Source organism: Lethenteron reissneri, chromosome 58 (assembly GCF_015708825.2).
Source record: "Lethenteron reissneri isolate LAM-NWPU_2019-01 chromosome 58, ASM1570882v1, whole genome shotgun sequence".
Classification (NCBI taxonomy): domain Eukaryota; kingdom Metazoa; phylum Chordata; class Hyperoartia; order Petromyzontiformes; family Petromyzontidae; genus Lethenteron; species Lethenteron reissneri.
The window spans coordinates 7,287,639-7,304,034 of NC_083836.1; the positions used below are offsets into that span (position 1 = coordinate 7,287,639).

At 43.2% G+C, this 16,396-nt stretch overlaps 2 protein-coding genes across 8 annotated transcripts in view; one reads left to right on the forward strand and one right to left on the reverse strand.

Moving 5' to 3' along the window:
- Nucleotides 1-16,396, forward strand: part of PROSER1 (proline and serine rich 1) — a 61,295-nt gene that overhangs the window by 12,477 nt on the left and 32,422 nt on the right.
- Nucleotides 971-15,882, reverse strand: SPTSSB (serine palmitoyltransferase small subunit B). Of its 7 annotated transcripts, none has more exons than XM_061575287.1 (5): nt 15,727-15,882; nt 11,915-12,064; nt 11,039-11,164; nt 7,574-7,620; nt 971-4,689 (listed from the first exon to the last, which is right to left on the reverse strand). In XM_061575287.1, exon 5 carries the CDS (start codon nt 4,658-4,660, stop codon nt 4,385-4,387), a length of 276 nt encoding a protein of 91 aa, XP_061431271.1. In that variant the 5' UTR covers nt 4,661-4,689; nt 7,574-7,620; nt 11,039-11,164; nt 11,915-12,064; nt 15,727-15,882; the 3' UTR covers nt 971-4,384. The 7 variants fall into 7 exon arrangements, with proteins under 7 accessions (XP_061431271.1, XP_061431268.1, XP_061431270.1 ...); XM_061575284.1 differs by having other exon boundaries at nt 11,039-11,289; XM_061575286.1 differs by lacking the exon at nt 11,039-11,164.

The following is a 16,396-nucleotide window of genomic DNA, read 5'->3' on the forward strand; positions in this document are numbered from 1 at the left end:
GATCATCGTGGCGATGACAAAATGTGTACCTTGTGAACAAAAATGGAATGCCTACGAACGTCTTTCCCCTGGGGGGATGGAGCGATTAAATCAGCTTGTGTAGGTGCTAGGTGTGGATTCATATATTGTCGGAGGATGATAAATGACTACAGTGTGGGGAGATTTTCATACAGCAGTAATAATCATGGCCAATAACGATGACGTGGTAAATACCCTCTATTAGCTCAGTGGTTGGGCAGCATCCACATTTCTGCAAGGCAGTGTGTCCAAGGATTGGAGAGAATAAAAATGCACCGGATTGAATTAAAGTTTCATCTCCAATACCGGAAGGCATGCCTTGCCTGGCAGGAGCTCAAAATATGTGTTCTTAAAATAATCGTTTATAGTCCCACTCCACTGCTGGATGAAATGTTTCTTACAACATGTCAGTCATGGGGATCGTTTTAACATACTTTACCACACTGGTCATTGTGGATTGGTTAGGGAGGGGGGGAGGAGTGGGACCCATTCAGATATCATTCATCACTGATGTCAGCCCGGGCCAGGAATAGAACTGGGATTTCCAGTTTCATGTATGTTGAACTTCTTTCGCACCGAACGTAGCCAACCGTGTGAATCGGAGGTGCGGGAGAAGTGGAGGTGTGCTAAGCACAACACCACTGCTTCCCCTCTTTATACATTTGGCAAAGCTTGTCTTAAAAATAGTTAAACTATGGCTTGAGCAGACAATGCCAAAGCTTTAATTGGCACTAAGCGTGAAAGGTTATAATTTAGCATCGGTGTCATCTTCAGATAATGCATAAATAGATTATGCAGTGGGGAAAGGATTTTATTCATTTTCCTAGCACTTTTAAGAGATTAATAGCATATTCTTTGGTTCTTTCAGTAAAGTCACGTAGGTAGAAAAAGACGGATGCTTGTGTTGCGAACGAATCGTCTGATCTATTATTTTTTGCTACCTACGTGACTTTACCGAAATAACCGAAGAGTATGGATTCCTGCAGTCACAAAGGCTTCAAATCAAGATAGATTAATACCATTTTAAAAACCCTCGTTTTTGAATTATAAATGCACGTAGAAACATTTCTTTTGCATGTGAGGATGTTTGTCACTTTACCTGTTTTGTCAATCGACATGCCAAGTGTGGTAGTGTAAACTATGGCGACTTGCACTTCTTTCAAGATGTCTGACCAACATGGAAGAGTAGGCCAACAACACCCTCGATGGGCTCAATGGAGCTCACTCCAATGAAGACCATTTTGCCCGCAGTGAATTTGAGCAAGGGATTGCAGGGCTGCGCCTTTATATTTTTGTGCATCTTATATTTTATTTTGCGTTGCGTGTACATGTGCTGTCGTGACTTATTGTCTGCAGCTGAACCAGCTGCTTCTCACGCTAAAAAGAAGATTATGCTGCAACAATAACTTGCGTCCGACAAATGTTAACTGCCCAGGTTTATTGGACAGAGGTTTTAAAAAATGCAAAACCCCCAAAAAACGCGAGTTTCAAAACAGCCTTGACATAAAACGTCACAAATACAGAACTCCTTAATTATACACCAGCATTGCATGACCCACAATTTTTCCCAATTGTGCTCATTGCACAATGTCATGAGATGGACCAATCCAGTCGGGTTTCTCGCAAAGTCTTGGCAACTCTTGTCACTGGAGAACGAGCCACGGTAGCCGGGAGTGACCATACGTCTCCGAGGTCATAGCGTGGAGCTGATGCTATGGAGATCCTGGGTTTAAATTCAGGCAAAAGCCGCCCGTGATTAAACTCGGTTTTTTTTCTTCCTGTCGCACGTAGACTCTCAGCCCGGTTACCAGCGACTGCACAAAAAGAACCATTACATTCAATTTTGTTCTACGATTAATTTGGCTAACAATTACAAATATTGCTTGGAATGACAAACAAATGAAAACAAAACACAAGTGCACGACCATGACGTGTGCACATTTGTTAGACACATGTAAATGTTGTGCAGATACTGTGCTGATCCATGCATTAAAATCCACAGGTACGCCCAGACACACACTCGGAGGTTGTCATTGGTCATTTTGCACACATGATTTGTATGGCAACTAAAGGAATTTTCCTTCTTTTCCGTGTGTCATTTATTTATATTTGAAAGTTGTACAAAAAAAGACAAAGTAAGACAAAAGTGATACTGTACACATCCTTTTTACCATAGTTTAGACCCGGCTAGGAATGGTGTCCCATTTTTTATCATGCAGTTTTGTTTTTATCTTTATTTTTAATCATTTACTGGAAGCTCAATTTAAAAACAACTTGACCAAAATAAAACTTCGTTGTCACCTTCATCAGAGTCCAGCAAATTCAAGGGAACAGTCAAGCCCATCGCCTCTTGCGTGGAGCTGGGTTACTCGTTTCAGGCTGAGTTTACCTAGGGGGAGGCCCTCACCGGGTGAAATTGTCATTGACCAATACAGTGGTCACTAGCCTGGTAGGCACTTGAGTAGAGAAACCGACATTAGCACAAAGTTACATACAACTTAATCACAGATGCGATATTGGGAACAATACATGTTGCAGGCAATTACTTTATATATGTATGACCACATGCTAGAAGACTTTTTTTTGGGTGAGGGGAATGACTAAAGTTCAATAAAGTATATAATATTGTATGTACATTCCTATGCACTTTATCAATGATGTGGAGGTGGTTTGGATAATGGGGAAGTTATTCCACCAACATGCCAGCTGTTTTATACTTTCACTAATACAAGGAGTCTTTAATGTAATTTTTGCTAAGAATACGATTACTACTGCAGGTGCAAATTGTACTGCACGTAAAAATAATCCCTTGCTTGGCCTTTAGAGGCAAGTGCTGTTTGCAAGCACCTATTTAGGAGTTGCACAGCATGTGTGGCCAGCCACTATGCTTTTGTCACCCCAGGTTTGATTGTTATTCCCCAGACCAGCAGCTAATTTAAGGCCTTGTTTCCTAGAGACTGCCTAAAGGCAGATTCAGATACGGTTAATTTGCCTCGTGCATGGCTGGCTGCCTGGCAACTGCACAAAAGTATGTGCACATGTCAGAGTATTTTATATATTACGTATGTTGCAATGGAAGATATGTAAAACCTCATGTTATAGCACATTTCATTGGTTAGACACTTAGTCATCTTTTTTGCTGTTCGTGTTGTAAGGTTTACGCTTCCTCTTTAAAGACACTATTTTCTTTGCGATGTGCCACAGAAAGCAGGAACATAGTTTTAGTGTAACATTCAAGGGATGATTTGGAGTTAACCTATGCATACCATTCCATTTCTTTATTTATTAATTAAAGAAGATTAAAATATTTTTTGATTAAATGCTACCACCATAAAGTTACTTAGTTGTTAACAAAATGGCAAATGCATCTATTTACAACTGTGTAATGGTGTGATTTATGTTTCAATAGATTGAATTCACAAGATAATGGTTGGTACTGTTTGCGAGGAACGTGTTTACAGTGAAGAGAATATTTGTTGATGGTTTTCATACACACGAGCGTTCACAAAAGCCCTTGTGAATATATATATAGAGAAGGTCAGTGAACGATATCCATCTGGGATAAATCCAGCCTTTGTACATTCTTTCCTCATTCTATATTACAAAATGAGCAGTCTTACAATTTGTTTCAGTTTAAGACGGCTCGTTTTGTATTTGGCTAGTTTTTCACATCCTCAGGATTACGGGTTTGTGGGCTATAACGGAGGGCACCGCTGTTTAATTTCCGACCTGACCGATTCTAATTATGGTCTCCACCAGGTGGGTATTATTTTAATTTCCCCCGGGGGGGGGTATGGACACCAAATAAAATGGACTAAATATAAACGGCGGTTTAAAAAGTTTCTTAGTATAAGTGTTTGTGTGTAAAATAAAATGTGTATTTTTGCGGACGTAGGTATGGGTAGGCAAGTGTGTGAGCGAAGTAGCGTTAAAGCTCTCCAATATGTTTTGGGGTTGCACTGCTTGTTTGGAATGATGTCCGACGTTTCACTCCATGTGCTGGGAGCCTCTTCAGTATGTTTCTTCAGAAAGCGTGCGGTACAACCCGTAAACACATCATAGAGTTATGCTACACAACCGCCAAAACCTATGCGGTAGGATTTGTATTAACTCCCTCGCACCATGGCACCTTTTAAAGATAATACATTTGGTAGAGGGACCTGGGACGTAGCTGAAATTGGTAAATTTTAAACACTGCCTGATTATAACTTCAATATTATGTCAGGGCAACCCCGCTGCTGTGGGGACACACTACCATCGTTTTATTTCCGAATAAAAAAATCCCCCGAAAACAAAATGGACAATAGTACGTTTTGCAAATGCCCTCCAGAAAAAATCCGTGCGGTCTGAGCGCCAACGGTTGCGCTCAGACTATGGCACCCTCCATTTGTGATGCATGAGTGCCGCCGCCCGGAGACTCGCTTCCCAGGATGCTGTAGAGCAGGCTGGCAGCAAAGCGTAGGTGCATGGGCACGAAGGCATAGGTGGTGTAGGCCACCATGGCCATCACTGACAGGAAGATGGTGTTGAACACGGTTCTTTCCCAGGGCTCCATGACGTAGCAGCACGTGACCAGCAGGTACTGGTAGCGGAGCCAGCAGAGGTACTCCTTGATTCCTCGTCGGTGTGCCGGTGGGGCCATTGCTGGACAACCCTAAAGCCTGTGGGTTTCTGGAGGGGTGACAATGGGATAAAAGGAAAATAAGTGGTCACGACACGGCCCAGATAGCACAATTAGTAAATAGGCCATAAGTGCATTGGCCTAATGCAATAATACGACTGAAACATGAGGATTTCTCCACAAATCTGGCTGTTGCCTGATGAGGCTGGTTGCAATTACCACCAAAACGTCACTCGAATTGTAAATGTTGTGGGTTTACTCTCCAACACGGGTGTGCTTAACTATTAACTAATTGGCATGTTTTGTTTACGTAACAAACCCTACTAATTGGCTGTGTCGGGTGGTGGCAGGTTTAATGACATTTATGCGATCTAACGCAAAAAAAACATCTTATGGATAATAAGCAAATATGTTTTGTCGGGCACTAATTCACAACTGACAGCTGACAAAAAAAGGCTGTGGGTAAAATCAAGCGGGGATAATAAGTGATGCATGAAGTGTGAAAATCCACTTAACGCTCTCAAAATTGCTGCAAGATCTGTGCTCCCTATGGCCACACTTTGATGCAGGGAAAGATGTCCGTTTCGACTCAGGTTGTTACAATTTAGGTGTGGATGTTTGAACAGTTTCAATTGCAGGCGGAAAACAGCAAGGAATCCACTATTGGTCAATTGTAAAGGTTTTCGCGTGGGTGACTCGCAGTGCCAAGCCCCAGTATGACTCACTTGTGGTTAAATAAAGGAAGAAGCACTCTGCAGTTTCTATTCTTAACAGATAGCCTGTAATTTACTTTTTTTTTTAAACGATGGCTCGGGGTGCATTTACCTGGTGTTGTGTGGTGAACTCTGCTTGCAATTATACGCCTAAAATTGCCTATTGTAAAGGATACGTTTGCAGGTGTCACATGGGTTTCAAGCAGGTTACAGCTTGCAACCGTCACAATGTTACGGTTACATCCGCGCAGTCGACGTGCGGTATTTATTGACGAATGTCTTCCAGTTTGCGGAATCACAAAGTTGAACGGTGAAGGCAGAATTTAGATCGCATTTGACAGCCAAGATTTGTGTTAGCCCCCATGTCGTCTACTGAAGCTGTTCGACTTGTAAAAGGGGCTGTGCTCCGTCGCCAATATTAACCATTGCCAAGCAATGGTTAATGCACGGGCATAAGTAGTACTAATCACATACCTGCATTTCCCATAAATATGCTAAATTCCTCTTGATATGCAAATTCTTTTGTCAAGGCGCCCTTCCCCCCCCCTTCCTTCCCAGCTTAAATATATGCTCCAAGCATGGTGCTGTTTCATTCAAACGCTGTCGCCTCGACAGACCTGGTTTTCACCTGAGGACGGCTGCTTGCGTTGTGGCCGAAACGTCGTGAGAATTATTTTATTATGTTTTATTTTTATTATTTTATTACTTCCCTTCTACGTGACTTTACCGAAAGAACCAAGAAGATCATTGCCAAGCAGTGTGGAATGTCCCATACCCTAACAGCTGTGCGTCGTAAGCCAATGAACTCGGGAAGTAAACGGACACCTCCGTTTTAGCGTTTCGTGCCCCGACGAACTCTGCCGGGCTCCCTCGTGAATATATTTGTTTCTCATGCGCAAGCTGAAGTCATGTCGCTCGGGTCGATATCCTTGTTGCTGCAACACTTGCTTTTATGTAAAGACGGCACGGTGTTTTTCATGCGCAGTTTAGAATAGGTCAGACCTGGTCTCCCTTAGCGCTCACTGGCAAGAACTAGAATTTGCTGTATTACTTGGTTTGTTTATTATTTGGTCTGCCTTGTTTACAGTGTTGTCTGCTCCATTAGCTTAAATGTAACATTTAGCTTCACATTTTCACGTGATATTAATAGGTTTTAATTGACAAGTCGTGGCATGCCTAGCAAGCACTTGTCAACTCAGACTGGTACAAACTTTAATGACTCGGGAGAGATGATTGGCTCGTGACCTAGAAACATGCACTTGGGATTTGTTTTTATACGACAGCTTCACGCACAATTTATATATTTATTTGCAATCGAGGCCACATGTGACAGTTGTCGTAATGACAACGTTTCTATGCTCGCGAAAGTGTGAGCATCAGTGTCAGTGGTGGTGCTTCTGATCCATTGTGGGGGAGGGGGTGGGGAAGAGGCCGCTTTCCATTTATAAACTCCCGGTGAGATAATATTTAGTGAGATTTTTACATCAATTGGCTTGTGTTTATTACAATTTGAATTCGAGCTGCCGATATTCCATGCATCTCCGTGTTTTTCATCAACCCAGAGCTTTGTTTGCTTCTGCCAAGTGCCACAGCTGGACAGGGCCAGTAGCACGTTTTGTACGCAGATCAATATTGTCTGTAGTCGTCTTTAAAGGAGGAAATCCCCCGACAGAGTAATGTGGAAATTGAACTGCTCACTCAGGGTGGTCAAGGGACGATTACCACCCCAACACTCACCGAGCAAGGGATACACTATCACAATCAATTTGATCATTCACATTGTTAGTTTAATTGCCGAGTGACAAACACTATTATGCAGGGCATGTTAAAGGAATGCCCCAAATGTGGATAATGAGGGTTATTCCATGGACTTCACAGTTGGTTCTGTCCTCATCACCCACGGCCCTTTTCACATTCACTGCTTTCCGTGAGAGTTCTGAATTAAAATGTCTTCTGACCATCATGCTGATATTACAGTTGGAATTCAAACTGATGTGTGTATAGACCCCATAAAATTATATTGAGACATTTTTATTCATATTCCTGTACATGCCCAACAATCTGAATGGGCGTATTTAATATTGAACACCCTTTTGTAAGATGTGGAGCCATTGCTTTCACGATATTCATTCACCTATCTATATAGAAAAGAGTCATCCTGTACAATGAGACAAAATAGAGAAAATAACAGGCCTGGCAGAGAACAGTGTGAGTGACTCACTTTTTAGTTTGTCGTCCTTCCCCTGCACCTCCGATTAGCACGGTTGGCTACATACGGTGCGAAAGAAGTTGAACATGCGTACATAAATACTTTGCATTCTATCGTCACACAGTGTGTTGTTTAAAGGAGCATGTTTTTAGTTCGACAGGAGTATTGCCAAGCTCAAGGATGCTTGAATGACGGCATATCTTGCATTAGTGCTAGTCATGCCGAATAGGCTGAATGCCATGCGCTGAGTATCGTAAAAAGCCATAACGATCATGTTCTGGCCAGATGTATGTCACTATTAATATTTGTATGTCAATAAATGGGGAACTTATATAGGAAGACAATATACATCATTATTAGTAAGTCTTATATTACACGAGTCCCTTAAAGCAGCTTAGCCCTGGTAAATATTATAGATAGATAGGGAACACATTGGTAGGAGCATAAAATGAGAAAAAATTCATCATCGGCCTTGGTCAATCCACTGCTGAATGAAGACCATCCCAAACAACCGCGATCTCTCTCAATCCTGCTATGTAAACAGTCCACCTAAACCTTGCACACGAGATTAATTCACCTCTCCATTTCCTCTCAGACAAAGCTAGCGATGACTGCTGTATTAAGCTTACAGGTTGAGGGGCCGACTCATGTCCTTATACGCCTTATCATATAAAATGCTTAAACATGAGGGCATATAAGGTGAGCATTCAGTGGTTGAATGCAACTTGGGTTTATCGGCCTAAAATTGTGCGGAGGGGGGAGCATTGTTGCAGTTAAGCTCCTGGAATCTCGTCAAGCTAGCTGCCAGTACCCAAGGCACCTTTACTACCCCTGTATGCTACTGGCCCACTCCCCCTCCGCCCTCTAAAATCTCCACATTCCTGGGCCAAAAGATTAAGCGGGCACTCATTGACATCGGGCGCTCCTGTTGTTTGCAGGGACGTAGCTTGGAGGCATAGAGCCAGTAAGAAAATAACACGCTTGCTTTAATGCCTCTTGCATTCGTCCTCTTTGTCGACGGAGTTTGGTCTGGACCTTTTGGCGAGTGAAGGGAGGAAAGTCAGCGGCGCAAGCTTAACCGCACATTTCTAACTCATCCTCCCATCGTTGTAAAGTATTGCACGGTTACTCGTTGGGCGCGTACAGCTCTCACGCGAAAATGTAAACAAATTATTCGGTGATAGTTTCATTGGCAGTGTTGCACAAGCACAAATAACAAATGTGCTGCCGAAGACCAGCCCTTGCTCAAGTGATTGCCTCCTATACTTTGCCTTTAAAAGGAAGAGTTATTGACAAAGTATTGATTTTTTTTCTCATGCTCAAGATACTACATGCAGACCCGCACACGTAAGAATTGATTATTTGCTCGTCATTGTTATTTATTATTTATACCGCACCTCCCTTTGCAGTATATCTCAAGGTAGCAGAAGAGGCGCTTTTTAGAATTTCTCAGCAAGGAAATGACTGCAGAACATAACATGTGAAGCAAATGTAAATTGTCTAAAGATTATATACAAATGTACCTTGGGAGCGAATTGATGAAGCAAATGAGATGACACCATCGAAACAAACACAGAAGAAATTAGACATCACAAACGAGAGACACCAAAATGCTTTTTTTTAATTTAATGTTGACACCCCGAATGACACGTGTGTGCTCATGCTTTGTTTTCTACTCAAAAGGAGAATGGGGGAGGGGGGGCTTATCCCCTTTCATGGCCAGAGCACGAAATACAAATTCCACATTCCCACGGAAGGTTGCTCCAGGGTTCTTTATAAGGAAACTGTCCTATGTACGTATGCATTTTGAACTTCTTTCGCACCTCACGTAGCCAATCGTGCTAATTGGACGTGCGGGACGACTACTGTTGACTATTCTGGGGTGTATTATCAAGATAATATCCGAAACATGTCAATGTACAAGTTATTTAAGATTGTAGACTTAAGATCTTGATATTCTATAAATATTTGCACGTGCTCCCTTATTGTTATCTCTGCGTGAAGCTCTATTGTTTGTTTTGCAATGTTTTTAACTGTGCCTTTGCGATTGCCAAGTTACACAGTATTCCAGCTAAGATGCGTGTTTAGCCCCTCGGAGCCCATACCATTGAGTAGGTCACGGTTGATCGAGATGAAAACATCAAGGCACATTGCTATGTTTTTGTTCATTCTTAGCATAGCGTCCCACCTGCTTGTAAGTGATGCTTTTGTCACGTATATTGCACACCAGCACTTCTGTCTGCACGATGCGCCCAGTTCGTATCGACTATTTGTAACGCCTCGGAACCTAACAAGATCGCACCGAGTTCTTAAGACTGGGCTTGGGGTGTTTGGCCAATTGGATGTCCTGTTGTGTTTCTGCACAGCGTCTTGCATTTAGATGACATTTCTAACTCCAAATTGTACCTTAGACTATTGCCGGAGAGATACCTCCTTTTAAGGAAAATAAACAACCACGTTCACCAGTTGATTTGAGCAAGCTACTTGTGGTACTGTATCCTACGGGCAACTCTCCGCTCCTGGAGGGTGGGCTATCATCTTGCCCGTATGGCCTCGGTGCATCCACTAAATGCGCAAGCTGCTGGCTCGGCAAGCACGCGCCACCACACGTGTGTGCGTGTGTATCTGCATGAGCGGTGGCCCCCGTGGGTTTGTGCACTGTCGCTTCAAACACAGTGGCTCGAGTTCAATTCCCAGTCCTGGTTAACATCAGTGGCAAATGGTTCAGCACTTGATAATTGTTTTTTTACTCTTTTATCTGGCAACAAAACTGACACCTTTTTTACAAGTAGTCATGTTTGCATTGACCACAATCCCTGCGGTCGGAATGCAAACAAAAAAAAAGATGTCAGTTTTGTTGCCAGATAAAAGGGTAAAAAACCAATTATCATATTTTGCTACTGGCAAAGGAGGTTCCAATGGTGGTTCAGCACTTGTCCCATGCCTCTAGGTCAGCACGACTGTAGCTGAGTATCCGATGTTGTGTGCGATTAACAGGACTGGGGACACAAAGGGCAGCCACTTAGTCACCTCCTGTGATTGTGTTTTCCTTCATCGATGCTCACTAACAGTCTTCGCACTTGTTTGGGTAATGTGTTTGTGTGTGTGTATATACGGGCATATTGCACTCCGCTATGAAACCGGCAAACCGAGTTTGGTTCCTAGCAACGACTAACATCAGTTAGTCCTGTGCCTCCCTGACGTTCACTCAAACTTTAAAATAAATACCTGTGTAAACATAGGCAGCTGGACGTGATGCTTGGCACACCACCTCCTTGTTATGCCATGTCAGCCTTCATTCGTGGTCACAAACAGCAGTTTCCCCAACAGTCTATATGAAGGCTATATACAGGGGATGCATGTTTTGGTGTGTGTACGTGTCAGTGCCTCTGGGTGACTGTAGAATAATGCACGAGTGCAGGCGTGGCTGTGTGTAACGTACACTCGGGGTGTAACAATTCAATCACCCCTCCTTACCCGTGGCGACTTGAAGAATTGTTGCAATTTGTGGGTCATGGTTCCATTTGGCAGATCGTTTTTCATCTTATTTTAATCATCTTGGTTGTGCTCTCCCATTTGGCCCATCTTGTTTGCTCCTTTAGCCTAAATATTGTATTGGCATATCAATTGCATGGACTATTTTAATCTCCGATAGCCACATTACAGGGTCCTAAGAGATGGCGGTGGCTTCCGGAGGCCTTCATCCAGCAGTGGTTTATTCATACGTACTGTAATTTGCATAAATTTAAGAACATGGATTCATTAAAACGCGATTTGTACTATGAACTTTACAAACAAATTATCAATAGATGAATAGATTACTTACTCCATCCCTACTATGTCAGTGGTTACCTGGGTGTTTGCGTGCGCAAGATTCATCACTTTGGGGAGAGGTGGCTTATTGGTTAGCGCACTGCAATACGAACCCATTGATTTCGATTTAAAGCTTTCGTGACTGCAGGGATTCATCTTCTTGGTTCTTTCGGTAAAGTCACGTAGAAGGGAAGTAATAAAATAATAAAAATAAAACATAATACAATAATTCTCACGACGTTTCGGCCACAACGCAAGCAGCCGTCCTCAGGTGAAAACCAGGTCTGTCGAGGCGACCGCGTCTGACGCTGTCGCCTGAGGACAGCTGCTTGCGTTGTGGCCGAAACGTCGTGAGAATTATTGTATTATGTTTTATTTTTATTATTTTATTACTTCCCTTCTACGTGACTTTACCGAAAGAACAAAGAAGATGAACCCATTGATGTACGTTTTAATTACCAGCCACGGATAACATCACTAGTCATTGTTCGTACTAGTTCTGTACCTTCCCAAGATTAACTTGGCCTTACGAGAGAGTACCTTATACGATGTGTAAACATCTCCACTGGGGAGACGAAGGTGGCTGGGCGTGGTGCTGTCCGACACCACCCCCTTGACAAGTGCCATCCGGTCTTTCATAGCTGCTCGCTCAGCAGCACTTGCCGCAGGGGTTGGAGGGACGATCTTTGCCTTTGTAAGACAGTCATCATTGGCGCGAGAAACTAGTTGGTCTCTTCTGCTCCTGGGTGATGTGTTGTAATGGGATAGGTTTTGTTTTTCATTGCACCAATCTGCCAATGTACCTCAAGATGCTGTGCGTACACGTGACGGCCAAACAAGAGTAATGTATGATTAGATTACTCTTGCCTGGCCGCGTCCATTTAAGAGATAGCATGCCTATTTGCAAGGAAGACTTGAGGGAATACAGGCTCCTAAACACATGACTTACATTCATGAATAAACAACCTAAAGGTGCAAATGTGTGTATATGTGTACGCAGGGCGGTGGGGAGCAGTGGTGTTGCGGTTAGCGCGCTACGCTACGAACCCGGCGACCCGAGTTCGATTTCCGCTCATGGCCAACACCAGTGACGATTATCTGAGTCGGTCCTGGGCGTCCCCTAGGTCGACTCATCCTCAAATGAGTACCTGGTGTGGTGTGTAAACATCACCACTGGGGAGACAAAGGCGACTGGGTGTGGTGCCAGCCACCCACCCCCTCCCTCGTGTGCCGTGCCGGACTTCATTAGGTGTTACTCGCTAACAAACTTGCCCCAACAGTCTGTTCAGGCTATATGGGGGATCTTTGTCTTTGCGTTATGCACAAACATTTCGATAAAAATACAAGGTGAACATTGTGCATAAACAGTAAGCTTTGGGAGGAGTGCCGGACAGAGTGAATGACCATTAAACGAACCAGCTGTTGTGAATGCTAGCAGTGTGTGTTGTAAAAAGCGGCTGTCATAAATCCAAACGGTGTTTTTGGACAGAAAGAACAGCATAAGAGAAGCTGGTGACTGCCCAACCACTGCATTGGTGTTGTGTGTATTAAACCAAAGCGCAGATATCCTCGTGTACATTACCAGCATGGTCGAGCACGCTACATCAATGCGGAATGGGCTCGTTGGATGAAAGCAACGCCAGCAGGAATTTTTGCAGCATGATTTCGTGAGTTCCGATTCAATGAAACCCAATTCGGCTTTCTATGCAGGACCATGAAGGTACATTTTGCCCCACTTACTGCCTTCTGCGGTCCACAACACAGCCCTGCAAGCAAGTAGCCGCCTGCATCACGGGCTTTAAATGGTGGTCGCCCCATACAAGCGACTACCCACGCTTAAATCCTGCCTTTACTTTGAGATTTGATGCACTTGTTCGTGCATTTTGCACGATTACCTTATAAGATCCGACATATTCGTTTGTGTTATCCCAGAAATGGCATTGTTTAACACCGAGTACATTAATTCTAGATTTGAAGCGTTCGTGACTGCAAGGATTCATACTCTTTGGTTTTTTGTGACTTTACCGAAAAAAACTGAGTACCAAGTACATTGCTGCTTATGCTGGTTCTTCCTAATGGAATATCCCAATGTTCTCATCCCCTGCAGACAAGATGGAACGATCCAAACCTCCTGTGCAGACAGCAGCAATTTGGATCAGTCCATGTTGTATTGGGGTCTTGTAGGGGAACGCATGGTGCCCCTGTTGTGCATGCTTAACTTTATTTGCCCAGGAAAGCTTCATAAGTATTAAAGACTGTTGAGAGAATCTGTCAGCAGCCACCTACTTGCTGCACTCTCAAGTAAAGAACCATTATTTTTACTTCGTATATTTCAATAGTGCCACTAGCATCGTGCCATGACACTTAAATTGTTTTGTTATAAACGGTTAAGCAAGCAGTGCGCATCACCTTGTGTGTGTGTGTGGAATGGCTCCAGGAGATGCAATCACCAAAACTACTTATAATTCTAATTCTCGTTTCACAGACCAGGGCAATGTCCATGCACCACCTTCCTGTCGTTGTAGCTACAAATGTCACTGCCCGTGTCCAATGACTGTAAGGGGGCACGGCACTTGCACACATTGCCCTGTAAATGCACATTTCTCGAACTAAGCCTGCATTGACCATTGTGTGTATGTTTGTAACCAGTGACCCCATCATTGAATGCCTCAGAAGTGATCTATTGTGAAATGTAGTGGAATAATGTGCACAACTTAAAAAAAAAGTAATCAAGACCGCTTGTGTATGTGCGCTTGCGTCCCAGAGAGCAGTATTGTAATTGACTTTAGCCGCTCAACGTTACGTACTATGGTTATGAATGTCTTTGCAGAGAAACTCGTAGGTGGCCTTTAACCCACTACAATCTGACTTATCTTGTCTTTTTCCATTAATCTGTATATCATAACACGATGGAGTTTTAAAGACTGTGACGAACGCTACGTTGTGTTATTATTTAGCCCACGGCTTAGAGTTTAGACACTCTGGCAATGTGTTTTTTTAAACATCCCCAAAGGGTTACGTGAGTCCACAGTCACCCTCCCACCTCCGCACTAAAAATGTCAACATTCGTAATCTGCAAAGCATTTGTTAATTTTTTTGTTCTCACGTTCAGTTTCACGGAGAAAAAAAACCTTTTATTTTTCCTCCCCGTTAATCTGTTTCACCAAGTTAGTCCCCAATTGGTCTACCGTTGAAGGTAAGACTCCCGTTTGGGGAGTAGTAGTTGGCTGGAGGGCAAACACTAGGCAATGCAAACAATTGTTAGGAATTTTGAGAAATGGTTCAAAGTTAACTCCAGCGCAGTGCAAAGCCAACACACCTGACCAGGTAAAGCAAGTGCAACACACATAGCGCCACCAATGCCACGGCTACAAGCAAACATAAACAAACAGAAACAGAAAGTTTGTTTTTAAATCACCGAGCACATTGCTTTATGGCAAGTTCAGTGAGTGTACCTCTTTAATATCGTTCAATCATCTCACAAGTATGCTTTGAAATCCCAGGTAGTATATTTAAATTATAGATCTTATTGCAAGAAATATCACTCTTCAACCACTCCTGGCAACACAAATAAGTATTGTTATTTGTTTGCTTTAGCTGTTTGTCATTTTCCTTTTTGTCTCCATGGAAAGCAGCTTTGACACTTTGTTGAGCGTTTTTGGTCTTGCAAGGTAATGAATATGAACTGGCGATTGCAATATCGTCCATGCTGGCGAATTGTAAAATTAATTTGTGAGCAGATGCATATTTCAATCTACAGTACGATCATATGGGTCATATACAGTGTCTCACAAGTTTCTGGAGCTTTGTTTTCATAGCAAAATATATTAGTTTTTGTATTTACATCATGTTGCTCTTAAGCACATGAATGCTGAGGAATTATTATTCTCTTCTCCCAACATTAATTCGCAAGCACACACAAAACACACACCACATACTTGTTAGTAAACCTGCTTCACTCACCGAACACTTAAGTGAACAAGGCATGAGAAACACGCACGCAGGCAATAAAATGTATGATAATGCATTGCCGTTCACGACCACAAAGAATAACTCGCATTCCTCAGCCACTTTGTATGATTGGCAATATATTTACGCAACTTGCCCTTTTCATACCGGATGATATGAAGGACATTAGAGATTTAAGTGAATAATAAATGGGTGACTGCACGATACACTATGGTGGAATGGTAATGCAGTCAACTATTAATCACTCACTCTCCAGCCTATAATGAAGAGCCATTTCCTGAAATATCACCTGTTATATTTGATCCTTTTCTGGCAATGTTACTAACCAAAATGTGCCGAGTTTTTCGCACCTACATAGGCGGCGCATTGCTACACAATCGTACCTTACGAGCGAAAAGCGCAGAGAGAAATAAATGTCTTGAGTTGGTACAAGCGCCGCTGGTTCGGGACGAGGTTGACAACGCTTGGAGCTCCCTCCGAGGCTTTTTCCCACTGCAGAGATTGTGGTGTCCTCCTGCTGGGGGATCCGATCCTTCTGCCACCCCGTTGCCTTTTGTAATTCACGGGGGCGGTCCGTGTCTGCAGCGCAGCGCCGCGTGATTGGTCCGCATGCCGCGGGGACGTCACGCGCGGCTTGCACAAAGGGAACAGGTTTGGCGACATGCGCAGTGGGGGATTTGGAAAGGGTGGTGCTGCCAGATGATTGAGTGGGCATGGGGTTGTATTTTGCTTTTGACGCAAGAAAAGTGGGGTGTCAAGGCAGTAAAAAAAAATCAAGGCTACGTGCGCCAGCAGACTGGTTTTTCAGGTGTTTGTTTTCAGGCTGAAGATAGTGTAGCCACAGGGGTGGTAGGTATGGCTCATGCACGAATTCCATTGATCTTGTAAATATTTGTTTCATGCTTAAAGGGTTCGTTTTAACAACGTGCACTTCAATACTATGTACAGTAGCCATTGCTTTATTCACCCATGAGCATTGTTATGAAAGTTTTCCACTTTGGCCAAAATACTTGAGGAATCATGATACATATACTGCTTTAAACATAAACCACT

Bases quoted from the DNA above. Each gene is read 5' to 3' on its own strand.
- SPTSSB (XM_061575286.1), bottom strand. From the start codon at position 4,660: ATGGCCCCACCGGCACACCGACGAGGAATCAAGGAGTACCTCTGCTGG.